Below are 19362 nucleotides of genomic sequence, written 5' to 3'. Positions count from 1 at the left end.
AAACAATGTTTATGCATTAGAACCATATATTTTATTATCATTGAATTGCTTACATCAACACATCCAGATTCCCGCCACCGTCACACCGCCTCTGCCGCCACTACTGTCCCCACCACTTCCCCCACTAATGGAATTATGTCCAACACCGACAGGGCCCTCACATGGTGTACCCTTACACCGTTCCCTCGGCGGTGTCGACGCCGTTAGAGATTGGCCGGAGGAAGAGAGGGAAACCCAGAAAGTATGGGACGCCGGAGCAAGCGGCGGCCAAGAGATTAACGTCGTCATCGGCGTCTCTATCTTCGATGCCAATTTAACTACCGAAGAAGAAAGACCAGTCCTTTGGGGCTGGTGGTGGTGCTTCTTCTTTGTCTTCCAAAAAAACCCAATTGGTTGCTCTTTGTGGGTCTCTCTAAAAGCCCTTCAATTTTTTTCACTGATTTTTATGCAAATTTCTGAATGCCAGTCTATTTTTAATTTTTTTTTTTTGTGATCTGTGTTTTGCATGTAACAATTTCTATCTTTAGAAAAAGATCATCTCTACAATTGCTTTTATGTAGAAATTGCAGAGATCGTCTATGCAATTTGGTCCACTAATGCATGATTTTTTGGTTATTTCATGACACTATAAGGGTAGTGAGGTCTTTTATACTTAGTTGATGGGCATTTTAGTCACTTCAACCAAATTTTCTGACAAAAAGTATAATTTTTGGTACTGAGAAAAGGTCTTTGCAAAATTGGGCAAATCTCAGAGGTACACAGTGTAAAAAATGACAAATCTCATGTTTAATTACAATTAAACCAAACCTCAGGGGAAATTATTGTAGTTTGCCCTATTCTTTTCTCTCTTTTTAACTTTGGTAAATTAATGGCCAGGATGGATTAAATATTAATGGTTGTGATTCAATCTAATTTAAATGATGGGCTATTCAATTACAAGTCTTTAGGCCTTATTAATGAGATGGTTTGAATTGGTCCAAACTTGTATGGGCTATAAACATCTTAAATACAGAACATGGGCTCAATGTTTTAAATGTGGAATGATATTACAAAATTGCCCTCTAACTTAACGAGCTAGTTCACGAGTCTAACGAACCGAGCTCAAGGTTGCCTAAGCTCGGCTTGTTTACTAAACAAGCTAGAAAATTGAACTCGGGCTCATTCATTAACTAAATGAACGAGCCCAAGTTGTTCATTAACAGTTCGGTTTATTTGCAACTTTAGTAACAAGGAATGAACTGTCCACAGTAGCGGCCATATTATAGATCAAAAACGTGTATTATGATTATATATGGCAAAGTCCATAAACCCTAAAAGAGATACCAACGGTTGACACCCGTTTTTTGTTTTTTTTCAAATACACAGGTTTTTCCATACCGGGTTGAATTAGGGACCATTAATCCAAATTGCGCAAATTTTGATATATGGATGGAATTGAATTAGTCTCTTAATTTTTATATTTAACTTCGAAACCTCTTTTATTGCTTAATAAAATCCTTAACCTTAAAGTTTGAGCTATGAAAATGGATGGTCAAAATTATAATTTTAGTTTCGAGCATTCGAAAACATTGTCTGTTGGCGTGAGTTGTTAACAGAGGATCTTATGGAGAGATTATAGGGATTTTATGTATTTATTTGGTTTCCACTGATTATGTATTTCCAATAATTCTAGCCTACATTTGTGTACCTTCTAAGAATAGATTCTTCTGTACATACTTTATAAGCATACTCTTGTATTCTGGAAATTATGAATTTGAATAGAATTTGATATCTTTTCATCATGGTATCAGTGGTTAAAAAAAAAAAAACAAAAAAAAAAAAACCATTTGATTCATTGTTTTTCTCAAAAATCAAAACCCATACATCTATCACCTCTCTGTAATCAACAGAACTTGCCATCTCTCTGCAAATCACAAAATTTAGAAACCGGATCTCCAGTTACCAGCCCACAAGATTCCATTCTACCCCTGCCATACACCGAGGATCCACCGCCAGAAAAGGAGCCAGCAAGCCCGCTGTCCTCGTGAAATATTTGAATGCCCAGATCCGCCGCCGCGAAACTCAGCTCTGGCACCGCGAAATCCAGATTCGCCGACGACGAGTGAAACAAACGATGCCCCAGGACTCGTCGTCGTCATCACTCGTCACCGACGAGACCAAGTCGATGTCGCTGTAGTCATCGACGCCCACTACGTGAACCATCTCCGGATCTGTCACGCCGTCGCCCTTCCTCGCCGCGCCGAACAGCAACCAAAAACCCAAACCAGTCGCCGATCTGAGGACGACTCGCCACCGCCGCACCATCGCCGGTCGCCTTCCACGACCGGAGCTCACGGCCGAGCTCTATAGCCGGTTCGTCTTCTCTTTGCCGAGTCCTGCTATCCACGGTAGATTCTAGGACTGTGGATTAAAAAAAAAAAAAAAAAAATTTGAGATCAATGACAGAACGTACTCCCTTAATAGAGAGTTCCCAAGGCGAGAATCCAATTCTTGCGGACTTGACCTCCAGAATATCACAAATGTTGAACCAGACACCAACCTCACTGAGTCACGAATCTGTTGCTACACCAATTGGCATCAAGTTGGACGACACCAATTATGGACTTTGGTCCCAGGTTGTTGAGATGTACATCTCAGGCAAAGACAAGTTGGGATATATAAATGGGGATCTTCTACAACCCAGAGAGAGTGATCCTATTTTTAGAAAATGGAGAACTGAAAATGCAGTGGTGAAGGGATGGTTGATTAATTCAATGGATCCAAAACTGATCGGCAACTACATTAGATTCCCAACGGCGAAAGTAGTATGGGATGCAATTGCTACAACATATTTTGATGGCGCCGACACCTCGTAAGTTTATGATCTCAAGAGGAAGGTGACTAGGCTCAAACAAGGTAGAGGATCTATCGAGACATACTATAACAATCTTCAAGGCCTATGGAGAGAAATCGATTTTCGCCGCTCGAATCCGATGCAATGTGAAATTGATATACAGAGGTATAATTCTATTTTACAGGAGGATAGAGTTTATACATTCTTGGATGGACTAGATGATCGTCTTAACAAGATTCGAGGAGATGTGCTCCAAATTCAGCCATTTCCTATAGTAGAGCAGGCCTATGCACATGTTCGCCGGGAAGATCTAAGGCAAGCAGTGATGTTGACAAAAGGAGATACCACACCCAGTGCTGTTATGCTTTCAAAAGGTGGACAGAAATCACAGCAGCAACCTTCACTTCAGATTTTGTCCAATGGAAAGCTTAACACATGGACAAAGTCAAAGTCACAAGCAGAAGGAGGGGGTTGCACACACTGTGGGCATATGAAACATACCAGAGACACCTGTTTTAAACTACATGGATATCCAGAGTGGTGGCACGAACTTAAGAAAAAAAAGAAGCGTGAAACTGGTGCAGGCGAGACTCATGGCCGAGTCGCACTTGTGAACACTGAATCTCAACTATCCCTTATACCACAAGAGGACTCCTTTCCTGCTGTTGCAAACAAATCCGTGGCTCTTAATGATCCAGGTAATCATGGTTGGATTGTAGATTCAATGGCAACCAATCACATGACATTTGATCCACAAGATTTTGTCGAAACCACTCAACAAAAACGGACGTGTGTTGTTAATGCTAATGGAGTGACATACTCAGTTACAGGGGCTGGAAGAGTGGCACTTTCACCCTCTTTTTCACTATCAAATACTTTATTAGTTCCATCTCTTTCGAATAAATTATTATCTATAGGCCAAGCTACTAAGGAACTGAATTGTTGTGCACTAATGTATCCGAGTTTCTATTTGTTCCAGGATATTCTCACCAAGGAAATTATTGGTCGTGGTACTAAAAAAGGAGGGTTGTACTACATGGATGATTTAAGCTTCGGCCGGGCAAATAATGTGCGTCGAACTGGTGACAAAGAACGACAGATTTGGTTGTGGCATCGTCGACTAGGGCATCCATCATTTTCTTACTTAAAGCGTTTGTTTCCAAGTTTGTTTTCCAATTTACATGAGTCTGATTTTAGGTGTGAAACTTGCATTCTAGCCAAGAGTCATCGTGTATCTTATCCAATAAGTTTTAAAAAATGTGAGACCCCATTTATGTTAATTCACTCGGATGTTTGGGGCCCGGCTCCCATCTTAATTTCTTCAGAAGTTAGATGGTTTGTGATCTTTGTAGATGATTACACACGTATGACTTGGCTTTATGTGATGAAAAATAAGAATGAGGTGTTTGGAATTTTTCGTTCTTTCCATAATATGATCAAGACACAATTTTCTGCTAAACTCCAAATTCTTCGATTTGATAATGACGGAGAGTATGACAATAATAAGTTACGAGAATATTTCCAAGCACATGGTCTTTGTCATGAAACCACTTGTTCTCAAACACCACAACAAAATGGTGTTGCGGGGCAAAAAAATAGACATATCCTCGAAACAGCCCGAGCCCTTTTAACAGCAGCACATGCACCCCGACGGTATTGGGCAGATGCAGTTGGTACTGTTGTTTACTTGCTGAATCGAATGCCATCTCGAGTCTTGGACTTTGAAACTCCACTACAAGCTCTTGCTCATCATGTGTCGTTGCCTTCTGTCTTGATGCTTCCGCCACGAATATTTGGTTGTCTTGCTTATGTTCATCTTCATAAAAACCAACGAACAAAGCTTAATGTATGTGCTGTTCGTTGTGTTTTTCTGGGGTACGCAACACATAAGAAAGGCTATAGGTGCTATGATCCCACTACCAGACGTCTTTATACCACGATGGATGTCACTTTTCTCGAATTTGAAACTTTCTTTTCAAAACAAGGTTCCCATTCTTCTCTTCAGGGGGAACTATTATGTGAAGAACAGAATGTGGACAATTGGGAGAACTGGCCAGGCTTTGAAGATACAAACTTGGAGGTAAATCAAATTGATGAAATTCAATTAAGGCATGATGACACTGATCTGGTTGGAACTCTCCCACTCCCAGAGGCTTCTATAGAATAAGGAGAAGAAAATGATAATGCCAAGGCCAGGAGTGAACAAAAGCAACCCACTGAGCAAGAGCAGCCCACCCCTCATTCTTTAGTACCAAACGATCACTCTCCTGAGAATACTCCTGAGGTACAATCTCTAAACTCTTCTCCTAGTAATACTATAGATGATTTTGTTGGCTACAAATTACCTTTCAGATACAACCGTGGTAAGCCACCAAATAGATACTCACCAGACCATGGAGAAAAGAAGAAGAAGTATCCGATTGCTAACCATATTTGCACCCAGAGATTATCACAATCCTTCAAAGCTTTTGTGCACAAGCTATCTTCTGCGCATGTTCCAAGTACAGTACAAGAGGCCTTAAACAACCCCAAATGGATCCAAGCAATAACTGAAGAGATGACAGCTTTGCAGAAAAATGATACGTGGAAGCTTATGCCGCTACCCAAAGAAAATAAAACGGTGGGATGTAGATGGGTGTTCTCCATTAAACACAAGGCAGATGGGTCAGTAGAGAGATACAAGGCGAGACTTGTTGCGAAAGGATATACTCAGACATATGGTATAGACTATCAAGAGACGTTTTCACCAGTAGCAAAGTTGAATACGGTCAGAGTATTGCTGTCTCTTGCTGCAAACTTAGATTGGCCACTACATCAGTTTGATGTAAAAAATGCGTTTCTTCATGGGAATCTAGCAGAAGAAGTGTACATGGACATTCCACCAGGTTTTACAACCTCATCACAAACTGGAATGGTATGCAAACTACAGAAGGCACTTTATGGACTAAAACAATCACCTAGAGTGTGGTTTAGACGATTTGGCTTGGCTATGAGGAAGCATGGTTTCAAACAGAGCAATTCAAATCATACTCTGTTCTTGAAACATCGACAAGGGATGGTAACGGCTTTAATAATTTACGTTGACGATATGATAATTACAGGAAATGATGAGAAGGAAATCTCTAGTTTGCAGAAGCATCTGGCAACTGAGTTTGAAATGAAGAACCTTGGGGGATTAAAATACTTTCTGGGTATCGAAATAGCTCGGTCAAATCAAGGCATATTTCTATCACAAAGGAAATACGTACTTGATTTGCTAGCTGAAACAGGAATGCTTGATTGTAAGCCTGCAGAAACGCCAATGGTTCAAAATCATGGATTGGGAGAACACTCGAACCAAACACCCACGAATAGAGAAAGGTACCAACGGCTTGTGGGAAAGCTAATCTACTTGTCTCATACACGACCGGATATTGCCTATGCTGTGAGTTTAATGAGTCAATTCATGCATAATCCTAATAACGATCACATGAATGCCGTGCTTCGGATTTTACAGTACTTAAAGTCTTCCCCAGGAAAAGGACTCATGTTCAGGAAATATAATCATTTAAACATTGATGGTTATACGGATGCTGACTGGGCTGGGAGTATTACTGACAGAAAGTCTACATCAGGATATTTCACTTTCGTGGGTGGTAATCTAGTTACTTGGAGAAGCAAGAAACAGAAGGTGGTTGCATTATCTAGTGCAGAAGCTGAGTTTAGAGGCATGGCTAAAGGACTGTGCGAGCTTCTTTGGTTAAAGAGACTACTAGAAGAAATTGCCTATTCATCCAACTCTGCAATGAATCTATTTTGTGATAAATAAGCGGCTATAGAAATTGCACAAAACCCAGTTCGACATGACCGAACAAAACATGTTGAAGTGGACCGACATTTTATCAAGGAAAAGCTTGAAGCTAAGATAGTTCAATTTCCTTTTGTAAAATCAGAAGATCAGTTGGCAGATATTCTTACAAAGGCCGTCTCAAGCAAGGTGTTTTATAACTCACTGGACAAGTTAGGCATTGGAGACATCCATGCACCAACTTGAGGAGGGGTGTTGGCGTGAGTTGTTAGCAGAGGATCTTGTGGAGAGATTATAGGGATTTTATGTATTTATTTGGTTTCCACTGATTATGTATTTCCAATAATTCTAGCCTACATTTGTGTACCTTCTAAGAATAGATTCTTCTGTACATACTTTATAAGCATACTCTTGTATTCTGGAAATTATGAATTTGAATAGAATTTGATATATTTTCATCATTGTCATCCACTAACCGGATTGTCAAATGGTAGTACACTGTAAAGCCACTCACATAACCATTTCTGTAATGAATTGGTTAAAAATGATATGATGCATTTTAGTAAAATCTTGTTTGTCTGGCTTTTAGTTCTTTTATCAAACTCGATTTGGGAGTAACGAATTTTCAGAAAATTGGTGGCCTATCCTTTTTCTTTTGAAATTTTATAGCACCAAGACTAAGATAAACTATGTGTACGATTCAATGAAACCAATATAGATGAAAAAATCCATGTAAATTTTATAGCACCAAAACTAACGTGGTGTATTTCCATTCATCAAATTATTAAACATGCTTGCATAATTCAACTAGAATCAGATCTAGATGGCTGAATTTAGACAGCTTGAGAGCAACCACTCTACACAAAAATAATTCTACATTAATTGTCACAATCCTAAGTTAATTCGGTGTAGTTTTCTCAAGTTTGATTCAGTGTAGCTTGAAATATAAGTAAAATTTAAAATAGTTTATTAGTTAGTGAATACAATCGAATAAGTTTTTTAAAAAGTTGACATGACTAATTTATGAAAGACTCAATTCATATGCAACCCTACATTTGAAAATTTTAAAGTAATTTCAAATTATTTTTACCCCTTCACTCAAATTATGTAAGCGTGTTTAGGGACCGAGCCAGTATATGCATGGCCTTGCCAAATTCCAGAGCCAGCTATAGTCACAAATGGCGCACCCTTACATTTTTCAATATGCACAAATTCTTTAATCACATGATATTATCACTTCTGCATTCTATAATCATGATATTCTTGGCAAGGTAGAATAAGATATAGATGGCTGAATTTAAGGGGGTTTTTTTTGTTTTAGTTTATTGTTGTTTGGTATAAAAGTGAGGTATCTTCACTGATACACACAAATGCCAACATACAATACCCGTCAAGTGATTTATATATATGGAAGTCTCATGAAATTTGTGCTACAAAATTACTCAAAAATAATAATAATAATAATAATATTTTTCATTAAAAAATGCAAATGGAAAAATTAGTATTAGAATGTCCATATATACAAACCAAACCGCAAAGTCGCAAACTACATTATTTTTTATTTTTACTTGAGAATTATAGTAATTTGAGACATTAAAAAGGAAAGATAACCAATATGGAATCATACAAGAAAAAGGAAAGATGACGGAAACACTATATACGTATAAAGGAAATAAAATTCTCAAATTTATGGCTTTCTGGGAGGACCAAAAAAGATGAAAGGGTTCGCTATAATAAGAAGAGGGACTCTATGATTTTGAACTTTCATGGGCTGTTGAAGTATCGATTGTGTAAGTTTACAGCTTGTACCTGCACCTTTCTGTAAGGTGTCGAAGAAGACGAAGCTCAGTCCACCAGTAAGTTCTCTCTTCTTCTTCTCACTCAGTCCACCAGCGCTTCTCACCCTTTTTTGAGCGTTAATCGGGTGGGGTGGGAATAAATTGGAGCCGTCGCCGGGTCACAGTGTCATGTTGATTTAAGGATATAATATTAAATAGCACAATTTGAATATGGCCTCATTAATAATGATATTAGAAACTCTCAACACTAATTCAGTTTGTAATAAACTTTCCTCAATCCACTTTGTTACTTGTACCTTTTTGAAAGGTACAACTATGAATTTCTTATGAGATTTTTCCTTTTTTTGCTTTTCCTTATAGTACAATGATATTACTGTAATATTGCCTGTCTTTCTCTACCCACACCTTCCGCCTCTTATTCGTAATCTTTCTGTGCGTTCTATTTTTGAGTTTTCTTGGCCTGAATCCGTTAATGACCTATTTATTAAAACAATATATTGTATTATTTAAATTATTAATAATATTTAATTAAATAATAAATATTAAAAAAAAAAAATACAAGTTTCAGTCCAATTAAATTACTAAATATTTTTAGTTAGAAAAAATTAAATTATAAGACACAAGTTTAAATAGTTATAATTTTTATAGAATTTAAAAATAAATTCGCTTAACCATACATTACAGAGACTAGGTTCATAGCCGTAGATGCTTCTTCTTTTTTTCTCTTTTTCTGGGAAGTGGTGATACTAAGTGATTTAGACTTTGACAAAGATATTGTTTTGTTATTTGATTTAGCCACCACAATAAAATCTTGTCCTATGTAATTGTTGGGTTGGGTTGGGTTTTTATAACTTATGAAGGTATAATTTTTGGTTTTTATTGTTTTCACAGATGTAGCATGAAAATTTAATGGATCAGTGGTGTATGGGACTTTTATCTTGGTTGTCAGTCAAGTTCTGCAATTGCAGACAACGCTATAATGGTAAGTACTTTATATTTCTTGCTCACTTGATCTATACTTCTATCTATCCCCCTCTAATATAATTTGGATCTCATCATTTTGAATGGTTAAATTTAAACTTTAACTATATACACAAGTTAAAACAAATTATTAGTCTACAATATTAAATGCATAAAAAAAAAAAATCAACTAAATACAATTATTCATAAAAAAATATATATTATCTTTATTGACCATCGCATTTTGCCATAGATCTGACTGTGAGACATATTATATATGATATTGATGTTGCTTTTTATGTTATCAAGATAATCTAATTTCCTTGAAAATTACTAAAGAAATTAAATCATCAAATTGGTTCTATTTGTTGTAGAAATGTTAATTTCTCGTGCATGTGGAATCCATCGCAAAAAGGAGTTTGAAGTTTTGAATAAGACCATGGAACTCCAAAAAGAAGTTTATTCATGGGCTTAGTTTAATTATTTCAATTATTTTTTAAGACACGTGTTAACTTTTTATGGGTCTTTTTTTCCAATTGGGGGGCTTAGGCGTTCCTTAAGCTTAAGTGAGTTGTTGGGAGTGAATGATTTGTGGCCTCAAGCTTGTGATTGAATTTTTTTCATTACGCCAATATATATAGCACCTATGACTTAATGCTCTTGTTATCGTTATCAGAATGAATTGCAAAAGACTGTTATTATCCAAAGGACCTGAACTACATTGACCAGGGACACGTGCCCCCTCTACCCTTTAGTCCGACTTTTTTTTTTTTTTTGGGTAAATCCCTTACTCCGACTTCTTATTATATATAGGTATATATTTTTGCTACACATATATATATATGGTAATTTTAAATAATGTCGTTTAAAATTTTTAAATTCTTCTACTTTTCTTTTTAAAAAAAAAAATTACATATATCCCCTTCTTCAAGTATACCATATATTTTTCTTTTTTCCTTTTCTAATTTTTGTTCTCTTTTTCAAAAAAATTCTTTTTTAACTTATGTATAATTATGTATTTTTTTATTTTTTTTACTTATTTATTTTATAGATGACATTTTTTTATTGTATCTAATTAAAATATTATTAATCAATATTTTGATTATTGTATTTGTAACTTCTTTTTTTTTTTTTTTTACAGTATTTATTTAGCATATTATTTTACAATTATTTTTTTTTCTTGTTTGTCTTTTTGATTTAAAAAAATTATATTTATTATATTTATTGATTTTTTTTTTTTTTTTAACAAGTGCATTATGCCCTGGCTGCCCCCTAACATTGATGACGATGAGTAACCACTTGAATTAACACAATTGCTTACATATAGACCCTCACCATAAATTCTGTGACATAAATATAGTAAAAATAAATCCTCATTTGCTGATCCTTTACATTTGATATATTTTTATTATTCTGTGTTTTTTAGTTCACACCATATAAGAATAATTGTGTAATTCAAATTTCCATTTGCCACAATTTTAATACTTCTGGGACATTATTAACCTTACCTTTGAACGCAGATCATAAAGAAAATTGTTGGGTAGCTTTGGGCCTCGTGTCTTCTTGGTTTTTGGCAGCCAGCTTGGGCACAGTGGGTAACCTTTTTTGGTAATTTTCTAGAGAAGGGAATTGGCTTCGAACTCTTTGGCTATCTTACAGCTTCAACGCTGTATATGGGGACATTTGGGGCTACTATGCTACACATTTGTCATTAGTCCGTACAACGTAGGGAAGCAGCACTTCATGGGATTCTTCGCAAAAACGGCAATGTGGGTGATGGGTCTGTGCGTAGTTTTTCTTTTGCGACACCTACTTGAGGATGTTCACTACAGCATCATTTGGATTACATTTACTATGGAATTTATGGTTACTGTAACTACAGCCTATGGGACGCTTTATTGGAAGGTTTGATGCAGATTTCTGTGGTTTGTCAGAAAGCCAATGGTGCAGTTATCAATCTAATAATTTTAGGTGTTATAATTTACTACCGCCAATATTCTTACATTCTGGAAGATTTCTCTGTCTATCTAGAAGCTGCCATGGATAATCTAGAAGCTGGTGCTACCGCGGCCTTGGATAATCTAGAAGCAGGTGCTACTGCGGCCATGGATAATCTAGAATCTGGTGCTACCGCGGCCATGGATAATCTAGAAGCTAGTGCTACCGTCATTGATCCACAAGTTGATGACGATTTCGTATATTGATCATAGAACTTAATTCATTGCCGCAGTGATGTGATTTATAATTTCCTCCTTTGATATGAGTTTGATCTCATCAATTGTGACTGTAAGGATGTGATTTCATCATCTTCGTTTTGGTTTCAAATCAGTAGAGCATGACTTGTGATGGTGATTTTCTCTCAGTGTTTGGCGAAGATTATTTCACTAGATGGTGACTACTGTGTCTTTTTAATCGTAATTATAATACTATTATGTTTAATTTTAAATTAAAAAAAATGAGTGAAATTGTTGCATTTAAAAAACTAATTATCAAGTACAAATATATACTCCAATATGTTATATTCTAGAAATATAAGTTTGTTTTGGTTTGTCCCGTGTCAATTGTACTAAATTTAATAGAAATTCCAAAGAGAGAAGCAATCAAGAAATGGTGGTACTTTACCATTTAAATATGAAATTCCAAGAAAGACAAAAATTAAGGATTTGTTTTGGTTTTGGATTTTCATTCAAAAATAATTATAAAAAAAAAATGGAGATATGTAAGTATTGATTGTTTTAGAACTATTCAAATACCTTCAAACAATCAAACGAGTGATAAAATAAGCCGAACGGACATAACACAAACCATTGCATCAATACAGGGCCGGCCCTGGGCCTAGGCGGCCCAGACACTTGCCTAGGGCCTCCAAATTTGGTGGGCCTTAAATTTTGGCCCAACCTATATACTTATACTAGGCCTCAAAATTTGTCCCAAAAAAAAATTGATCCTATAGAAAAAAAGTGATACAGAAATAAAAAATGTTAGGCCCATAATAGAAATAAAACGTTTGGGTTTATGGGCCCAATTTTGTTCAGTTTGGCTCTTTTAGCCACTGATTTTCTTTACCCAGTTTTATGTTTTTCGAATCAAGAAAAAAAAAAAAAAAATTGAAAAAACGATCTGTATTCTAGGGCTCCTGTCGGTCGTCGCTCCTTGAAGGCTCGAAGTCGAAGGATAAGATTTGGGTTTGGGTTTGTGAGATTAGCTTGGGTGCATTTCTTTTTACACATGGGCTGCATTCTAGTCTCTAGACCATGGGCCAAAGCCCTTTTTGACAAGAACCCAAAACAGAAGCCCACAAAAAATGATGGTATATGCTCTACCGAGCGTTCTTTCTCTCTCTCCCTCCCTCTCTCTCTCTCACACGCGCGCACACACAAACGCCACACACTTCCAATCTCTCCGCCATTTCTGGACATGTTCTGCTGAAAGCGTAAGAGATCATTTGCTCAGCTCCGTTCTTCTATTCCTCTCGATCGATTTGAAATTACTGTTTCTAAAATTATGTCATCACTAGGTTTGCCCAATAATGTTTTAACTATTTAGAGCTCTATTTGAATTCATTTCTATTATTAATATTCTTATATTTTCTGAATATTTGGGTGTTGTGTGAATTCCTTGCTTTTATGCTGAATGATTCAGTTTAATTTAATGTTCAATGGCTGTATTAACTCAAGTAAACTGAATCAAATTGAATGAGAACCCCAATTTAATATTCTGTTTTTGCTTGATCTAGTGTTTTTTATTCTCGATTATTTGTGCTAATTTGGCGCTGTACTAGTTTTCAATCCGATAATTTGCCTATTCAGTTCGAACCCTTGTTATGCAAATTGATTTTCTTTTTGTATGCTGAAGATACGCACAAGGAGAGTGACGGCTATATAGATAAAAGTATAAAACCTATACTTCAAACTTAATGATTATAGTTCCATTGCTTGTGATTTGTAATAAACTGCTTTTATACTTGAAATTGAACCTTTCAGTTTACACAGGATGTCGAAATGCACCCTAAGATGTAAGAGTTTTGTCTTTTTACTTTTCTTGAGGTCATGCTTGGATGCTACTTAGAAATCTAGAGGTCCTTCTGGCATTTATGTTGACGTACGGAATTGGGTCGTTGGAGAAATTTGAACTCACTGGGGGATAGGAGAAGATGCTTAGTAAATAATATCACGGGAGTTTTAAGTAAAAGATAAATCGATAATCCAATATTGTAAGAAGTATCTAATGTTGTTTGAAATAAGTTGCCTAGCTTGTTGAGGTCATCCTTACAGAGTGATATATGGTTGAGGATGGAGGTTGGTGTTTTTAATTTTTTGAATCTTTATACAGTGCCAATAGGAAGGAGGCAATGTTAAGAAAATATCCTGTGGGGTCTTATTCATTGGCATCCTTAAAATTGACTTACTGCTTGAAGATGGTTTTGTTTGAGATTCTATATAGGCTGCTAATTGACCAACAGATGAGGTTTCTAGGAAAATTCGTGTGGACTTGGAACCCTTTAGAAGGTTTCATAGTCAAATTGATGTAACCTGACTCTCATTAGAATTTCATCAACCTTGTAGTGGACAATACACCATGTTGATTTTTTTTTTTTTTCCTTCAAAAATTACCCATCTAATATTGTTCCATCTAGATGTCTAACTCATTTCCTCCCCAAATGGCCTATTTGTAAGCCCTACAAATTGTATTAGTACATAATTACCTTATATAATTAACTCTATCCGACATGATTGTAATTTAAAACCTAAATTCCCTTCTTAAGTCTCTAAAAATCTCAAGAAATAAGAAAATACAATAGTGTTCTTGGAAAAGATTCCTAATAAAATCCAACAACTGAACAATATATATGCACCCATTTCATTCTTTCGCAGGTCCCATGTGAATTAAGCCTTTTCATTGTATTTGTATAGTAGTGTCCACCATGATCAAAGGACTATAATACGGAGTGCATCATAATTTCCCCTGCAGACAACCAGGTTCCCAAGAACGAGCATCTCCTGCTTTAAAAATACGAATGCCTCTTTTATTTGTAAAAAGAGTCATTGGATAATTTTGATGGTTGACTATACTAGATTCACGGAATGGGTGTTACCTTGTGTGTTAAAGACTGATCCCATGGGGTAATCGCTCTTTTTATTTACCTGCAGTGTTGTGGAAGATTTAAGCTTATTTTCTAGACAATTTTAGAATGACATTAGTTAGGCTAAAATTCAGGAACAATGTCCTCCTTCAAAATCTTTTTCATTTTTCAATTTGTTCACCCTTGAGCATAAAATTTTGCTATGATGTTGAGCATTCAATTAGTGATGATCTAAATTTCACATCATACCACTGTTTTTTTTCCTAGTTGGTACTCACACACACGTCTCTTCTGAGATTTGAACCCCTGACCTCTTTTTGGGAAGTAAGAGGCCGATACCGCCAGGCCACTGGCCCGTTGGTTATACACTTATACCACTGTTAAAATGCTTGCTCACTTTTCAATTTGTTCACTCTCATCCTAGAATTTGCTATTATGTTAGGCATTTAATTCATGATTATCTAATATTCATATAATACCACTGTTAGGATGGACTTTTAGAATTTCCTTCTTTTAAATATTATGCGGCTTATAGAAATTCTTCCTTGGGGTTTTTTACTTAAGCACGTTATATCTTTAAAATGTTGCATATATGTTGAGAACGGTGAGCTGTTGTTTATAGTATGATGCACATTGTTACTTGTGTACTAGGCATGCGCATAGAGTTAATCCAGTTTATTATTCACATTGGCTAAGCACACTCGTTGAAATTACAGATTTTAGTTCAATTGATAACTAATATCATTATCTCCTTGACCGTTTCAAAGTGCTTGTTACTTTGTTTAGTTGAGTAATTATCTTTATAAAGAACCATGCATGAATTAAGATGATACGCCTGTGGCAGTGGATGAAAGCCAGGCATCATGAGATCAAGATATATTCCTTAAAAAAAAAAAATGACATCACTAGTCTTTGATAACTTCTGATTTGTAATTGATTTTCTGATCAGATGGTAGATCGCTGTTGGATTGCTTTCTTTGTGGTGTTTTCATGTCTTGTTGGAGTATTTGATGCTAGTGCTGGCGATGCTGATCCACTTTATAGGTAACACTTTATACTTTCTTTGGTTTGGAGAATATGAAATTGGAAGGAAAGGTGTCGGAGCAATGGATGGTATCCATGGGAAAGAAATTAGCCTTTCCACAATGATTTTTGGTTGAGAAGAAAGGAAATGAAGGAGGAAGGAAGGGTATTGTGAATTTCAAAAATTATACTCTATTATAATAATAATAATAAAAGAAAGCTCTTTGTAAAAAGGGTTAATAAGTAAAGAGAGGGAGGATGCTTCTCTCCTTGTATCCGCCCACTTTTGGGTAGAAACTTTTTGGTGGACCCAGAGAGAGACCTCCTCCATTTCCCTTGGCCTTTCCCCTATACCAAACAAGGGGTTCTCTTCCCTCTTTTCCCTTTGCTCTCCCCTGTCTTCCTTTCCTCCATTCTTCTCCACATTCAAACAGCATTAGTTTCTTCCTTATTTTTATCTTATTTGATGCACTCATTATTAAATTCAACTTGCTGAGCTCCATGATTTAGAACTTGTTTATGCTAATTTGTAGTTCTGGCGTTATTCTTTTTATTTTTTTATTTATTTATTACTATTATTATTGTAGGGCCATCCTCACGTATGCTTCCTTACACTGCCCATGAGATCCTCCAAAACTTAAAGAGTTTAGGTGGTTTCATAACTGAAATGATCATACTTGTCTCATCAATGTCTTAAGAACTAATCTAGCCTCCTTGGTCCACATTATGCTAGGCCTAAACCCTTTAGATTACTCGATAACTGAAATTTTAAAAAATTTAAAAATACTGGAAATTTGGACAGCTGGACTTGTTGATACGACAAGTGTCCTTGAGTAGGAGCTGAACTGTTTAGATATTTTTTTATTTACGTCTCATAAGATCTGCCCCTTTTATTACCCTAACCCAGAAAAATAAATGAATAAATAAATAAATGATGTTATATTTTGTTTGCCTGTATGGTTTAGAAAAAAGTGTGATTTCCTGTGGATTTAGGTCTTGTGTAGAACAATGTGAAAAGACTGGATGTGTTGGGGAAAGATGCTTTCCACACTGCAATTTTTCATTAGATGGTGCCTCCCCAAATGGTCCTTGGTACATGCAAGAACCTCTTTATTTGCAGTGGAAGCAATGGGATTGCCAAAGTGATTGTCGTTACTATTGCATGGTTAACAGAGAGAAAGAAAAAGCAGCAGTTGGTCATGGGCCCGTCAAATATCATGGTAAATGGCCCTTTAAGCGTGTATACGGTATTCAGGTTCGACATTGTTACAAGCTCTATAACTCAGTACCACCTTCTTTTGTAGTTGAAAATTGGTATTGTTAATTTTTTGGTTTACACATTTTGAGTGTACACCTTGGGTAATGTTTTATAATCTACTCAGGAGCCCGCTTCTGTAGCTTTCTCTGCACTCAACCTCGCAATGCATTTCCATGGATGGCTGTCCTTTTTCATCCTTCTGAACTACAAGCTGCCTCTAAAACCGTACAAGAAGCCATACTATGACTATACCAGTTTGTGGCACATCTATGGGCTCTTATCAATGAACTCATGGTTCTGGAGTGCTGTATTCCACAGTAGGTAAGCTTTTTCCTTGTTTCCTTTTCCCTGTTGGTCCATGAATTGGATGTGGAGGCAAGGTAGAGTTTCTTTTTTCGTGCTTTTTAAACATAAATATAACTGGCTTGCAAGTTTCTGATTTGAGTTCATGTATTTGACACATATCTTATACTTATACCCATGGGCCATGTCATTTCTCATGCCAAACCAAGTGTGTTGATGGGAATAGGAGAGTGCATATAACAATGACAGTAGCTTCTGCATTTCAAAAGGATTATGGACTTAAGTTTTCTTTTTCCTCTTTGTTTAGCTCTTTTTCTCTTGCCAAAAAACAGAAGGGTTTTTTAGTGTTACTTTGTATATTCTTATGACATGTTTTTGTATGTTTAATCTGTCATGTATTTTTCTTTTACCCGGCTCCCTGCATGAGTGGGAGCAACACTGATTTCATATTTATTTAATTTTATAGCTTGGAAATATCTTGTTTAACTGAAAAACAAAGTAAAAGAATGAAGGGACATTGTTGAATCAGAGCAAGTCATACAGCCTTGTTCTAGAACTTACGCCTGTTTGCAAATTGGCATTAGCAAGCCATATAAATTTGTATTTTCCAGTACAATTGAGCTTGTCTTGAAATAGTTCAAAATATGTTAATATACTACAGAATCTTACACGTTTGTTCAGTGCACAATTTTCCATTTCTGGTATAATGATTTAGCGTAAGTATTTGGTTTCGACTGTCTTTTTTTTTTTTTTTTTTTTTTTGGTAAATTGGTTTTGGTTGTCTTTCTGAACGGCAGAGATGTGGATTTGACGGAAAAGCTAGACTACTCATCTGCAGTGGCGATACTTGGGTACTCTCTCATTATAGCAGTACTAAGATGTTTCAACGTGAGGGAGGAAGCTACCAGAGTCATGGTTTCTGCTCCGCTGCTTGCTTTTGTAACCACACATATATTGTACCTCAACAATTATCAACTAGATTATGGTATCATCATCATCTTCTATTTTTCTCTCTATCTAACGTGAGATGCACAAACCATTTTCAGAGTTTTTGAATTTCTTTTTAGAGAATTGAACCAGACAGATCCTAAATTTATTTAGTACTTCTAGAAAATGTTTATTTATCCAGAATTTCGTCAGAGCTGTTCATCTTTCCCTGTTCTCTCTGTATAACACACTGCTGATTTGTCAGATTTTCTTCCGGACTGAACTTTAGGCTTGAACCTGGCTTCATCAATTTTGTGTCACAACATGTTTATGTGTTTCTTGTGTTGATAAAACATTTTTCTTTGAGGATCTGGGTAGGGTCAAATTCTGGTGTTCTAGCGGCTGCCTATCTCTTCACTTTCTGCTGGAATTTTTTTGAGAAAGAGTCATTGTAGAGATGCATCAAAGTTACCGCACTTTTTTTTATTATTATTATTTATAATTGTTAGTTTTCTTGTATTTATTATGACAATATGAATTTTTAAAATTTTGACAGGGTGGAACATGAAAGTGTGTGTTGTCATGGGTGTTGCTCAACTTCTCATTTGGTCAATCTGGGCTGGTGTCACTCGCCACCCATCTCGCTGGAAATTGTGGCTGGTGGTTGTGGGAGGTGGACTTGCAATGCTCCTAGAGATTTATGATTTCCCTCCATATCTAGGATTTGTGGATGCCCATGCTCTTTGGCATGCCACAACTATCCCCCTTACCTACATTTGGTGGAGTTTCATCAAGGATGATGCCGAGTTCAGAACAACTAGCCTCCAAAAGAAGGTAAAGTAGCGATCTTCAAATCTAATGTCCAAGCCCGTGTAACTTTTTAATGCTTTGACAACATGATGAACCTGAGGCCAGTGTTGATCAATGCGAACTTCATTTCTCTCTTTCATTGTTTCTCTATTGAGGTTGCAAAAAGAAGCGTGAGAATTTCTGGTTTAGTGAAAGATTGTTCACACGTTGGGAAATATTGTATGTTGATTTACAAAATTGAGTAGAGTAATGATGATCCATTTCCTTTCGCAACCCCATAAGGTTTTTTTAGATATAACATCATTTGTTGTACTGGACTAGGGTTTAATCACGGCTATCTAGGGCTAGAGTACTCACATGATCCGCCTGAAGGGGTATGGCTTTTGAGCTCCGACTGCCAGAGTAATCCCACCCCAGTTCATTAACCCGCCTTTGTTAATTCGAATATTTTTTTTCCTAGTTGGTACGCACACACACGTCTCTTCTAAAACTTGAACCTCTGACCTCCCTTTTGGAAGTAAGAGGCTGATACCGCTAGGCCACTGGCCCGTTGGTGTTAATTCAAATATTTGATCTTGT

The 19362-nt window shown here is 36.3% G+C and overlaps 1 protein-coding gene across 1 annotated transcript; it reads left to right on the top strand.

Moving 5' to 3' along the window:
• The first annotated feature begins 12671 nt into the window (after nucleotides 1-12671).
• On the top strand, nucleotides 12672-19056 carry LOC132312344 (uncharacterized). The gene is made up of 6 exons (XM_059810685.1): nucleotides 12672-12812; nucleotides 15412-15506; nucleotides 16479-16740; nucleotides 16868-17064; nucleotides 17844-18031; nucleotides 18530-19056. Exons 1-6 carry the CDS (start codon nucleotides 12684-12686, stop codon nucleotides 18814-18816), a joined length of 1158 nt encoding a protein of 385 aa, XP_059666668.1. The 5' UTR covers nucleotides 12672-12683; the 3' UTR covers nucleotides 18817-19056.
• Nucleotides 19057-19362: the final 306 nt, after the last annotated feature.

This window comes from Cornus florida, unplaced genomic scaffold, assembly GCF_030987335.1.
Source record: "Cornus florida cultivar Cherokee Brave unplaced genomic scaffold, ASM3098733v1 CherokeeBrave_3.0.0_Hap2_Chr06, whole genome shotgun sequence".
Taxonomy (NCBI): Eukaryota; Viridiplantae; Streptophyta; class Magnoliopsida; order Cornales; family Cornaceae; genus Cornus; species Cornus florida.
This window is presented reverse-complemented; position numbering and strand designations above follow the sequence as displayed.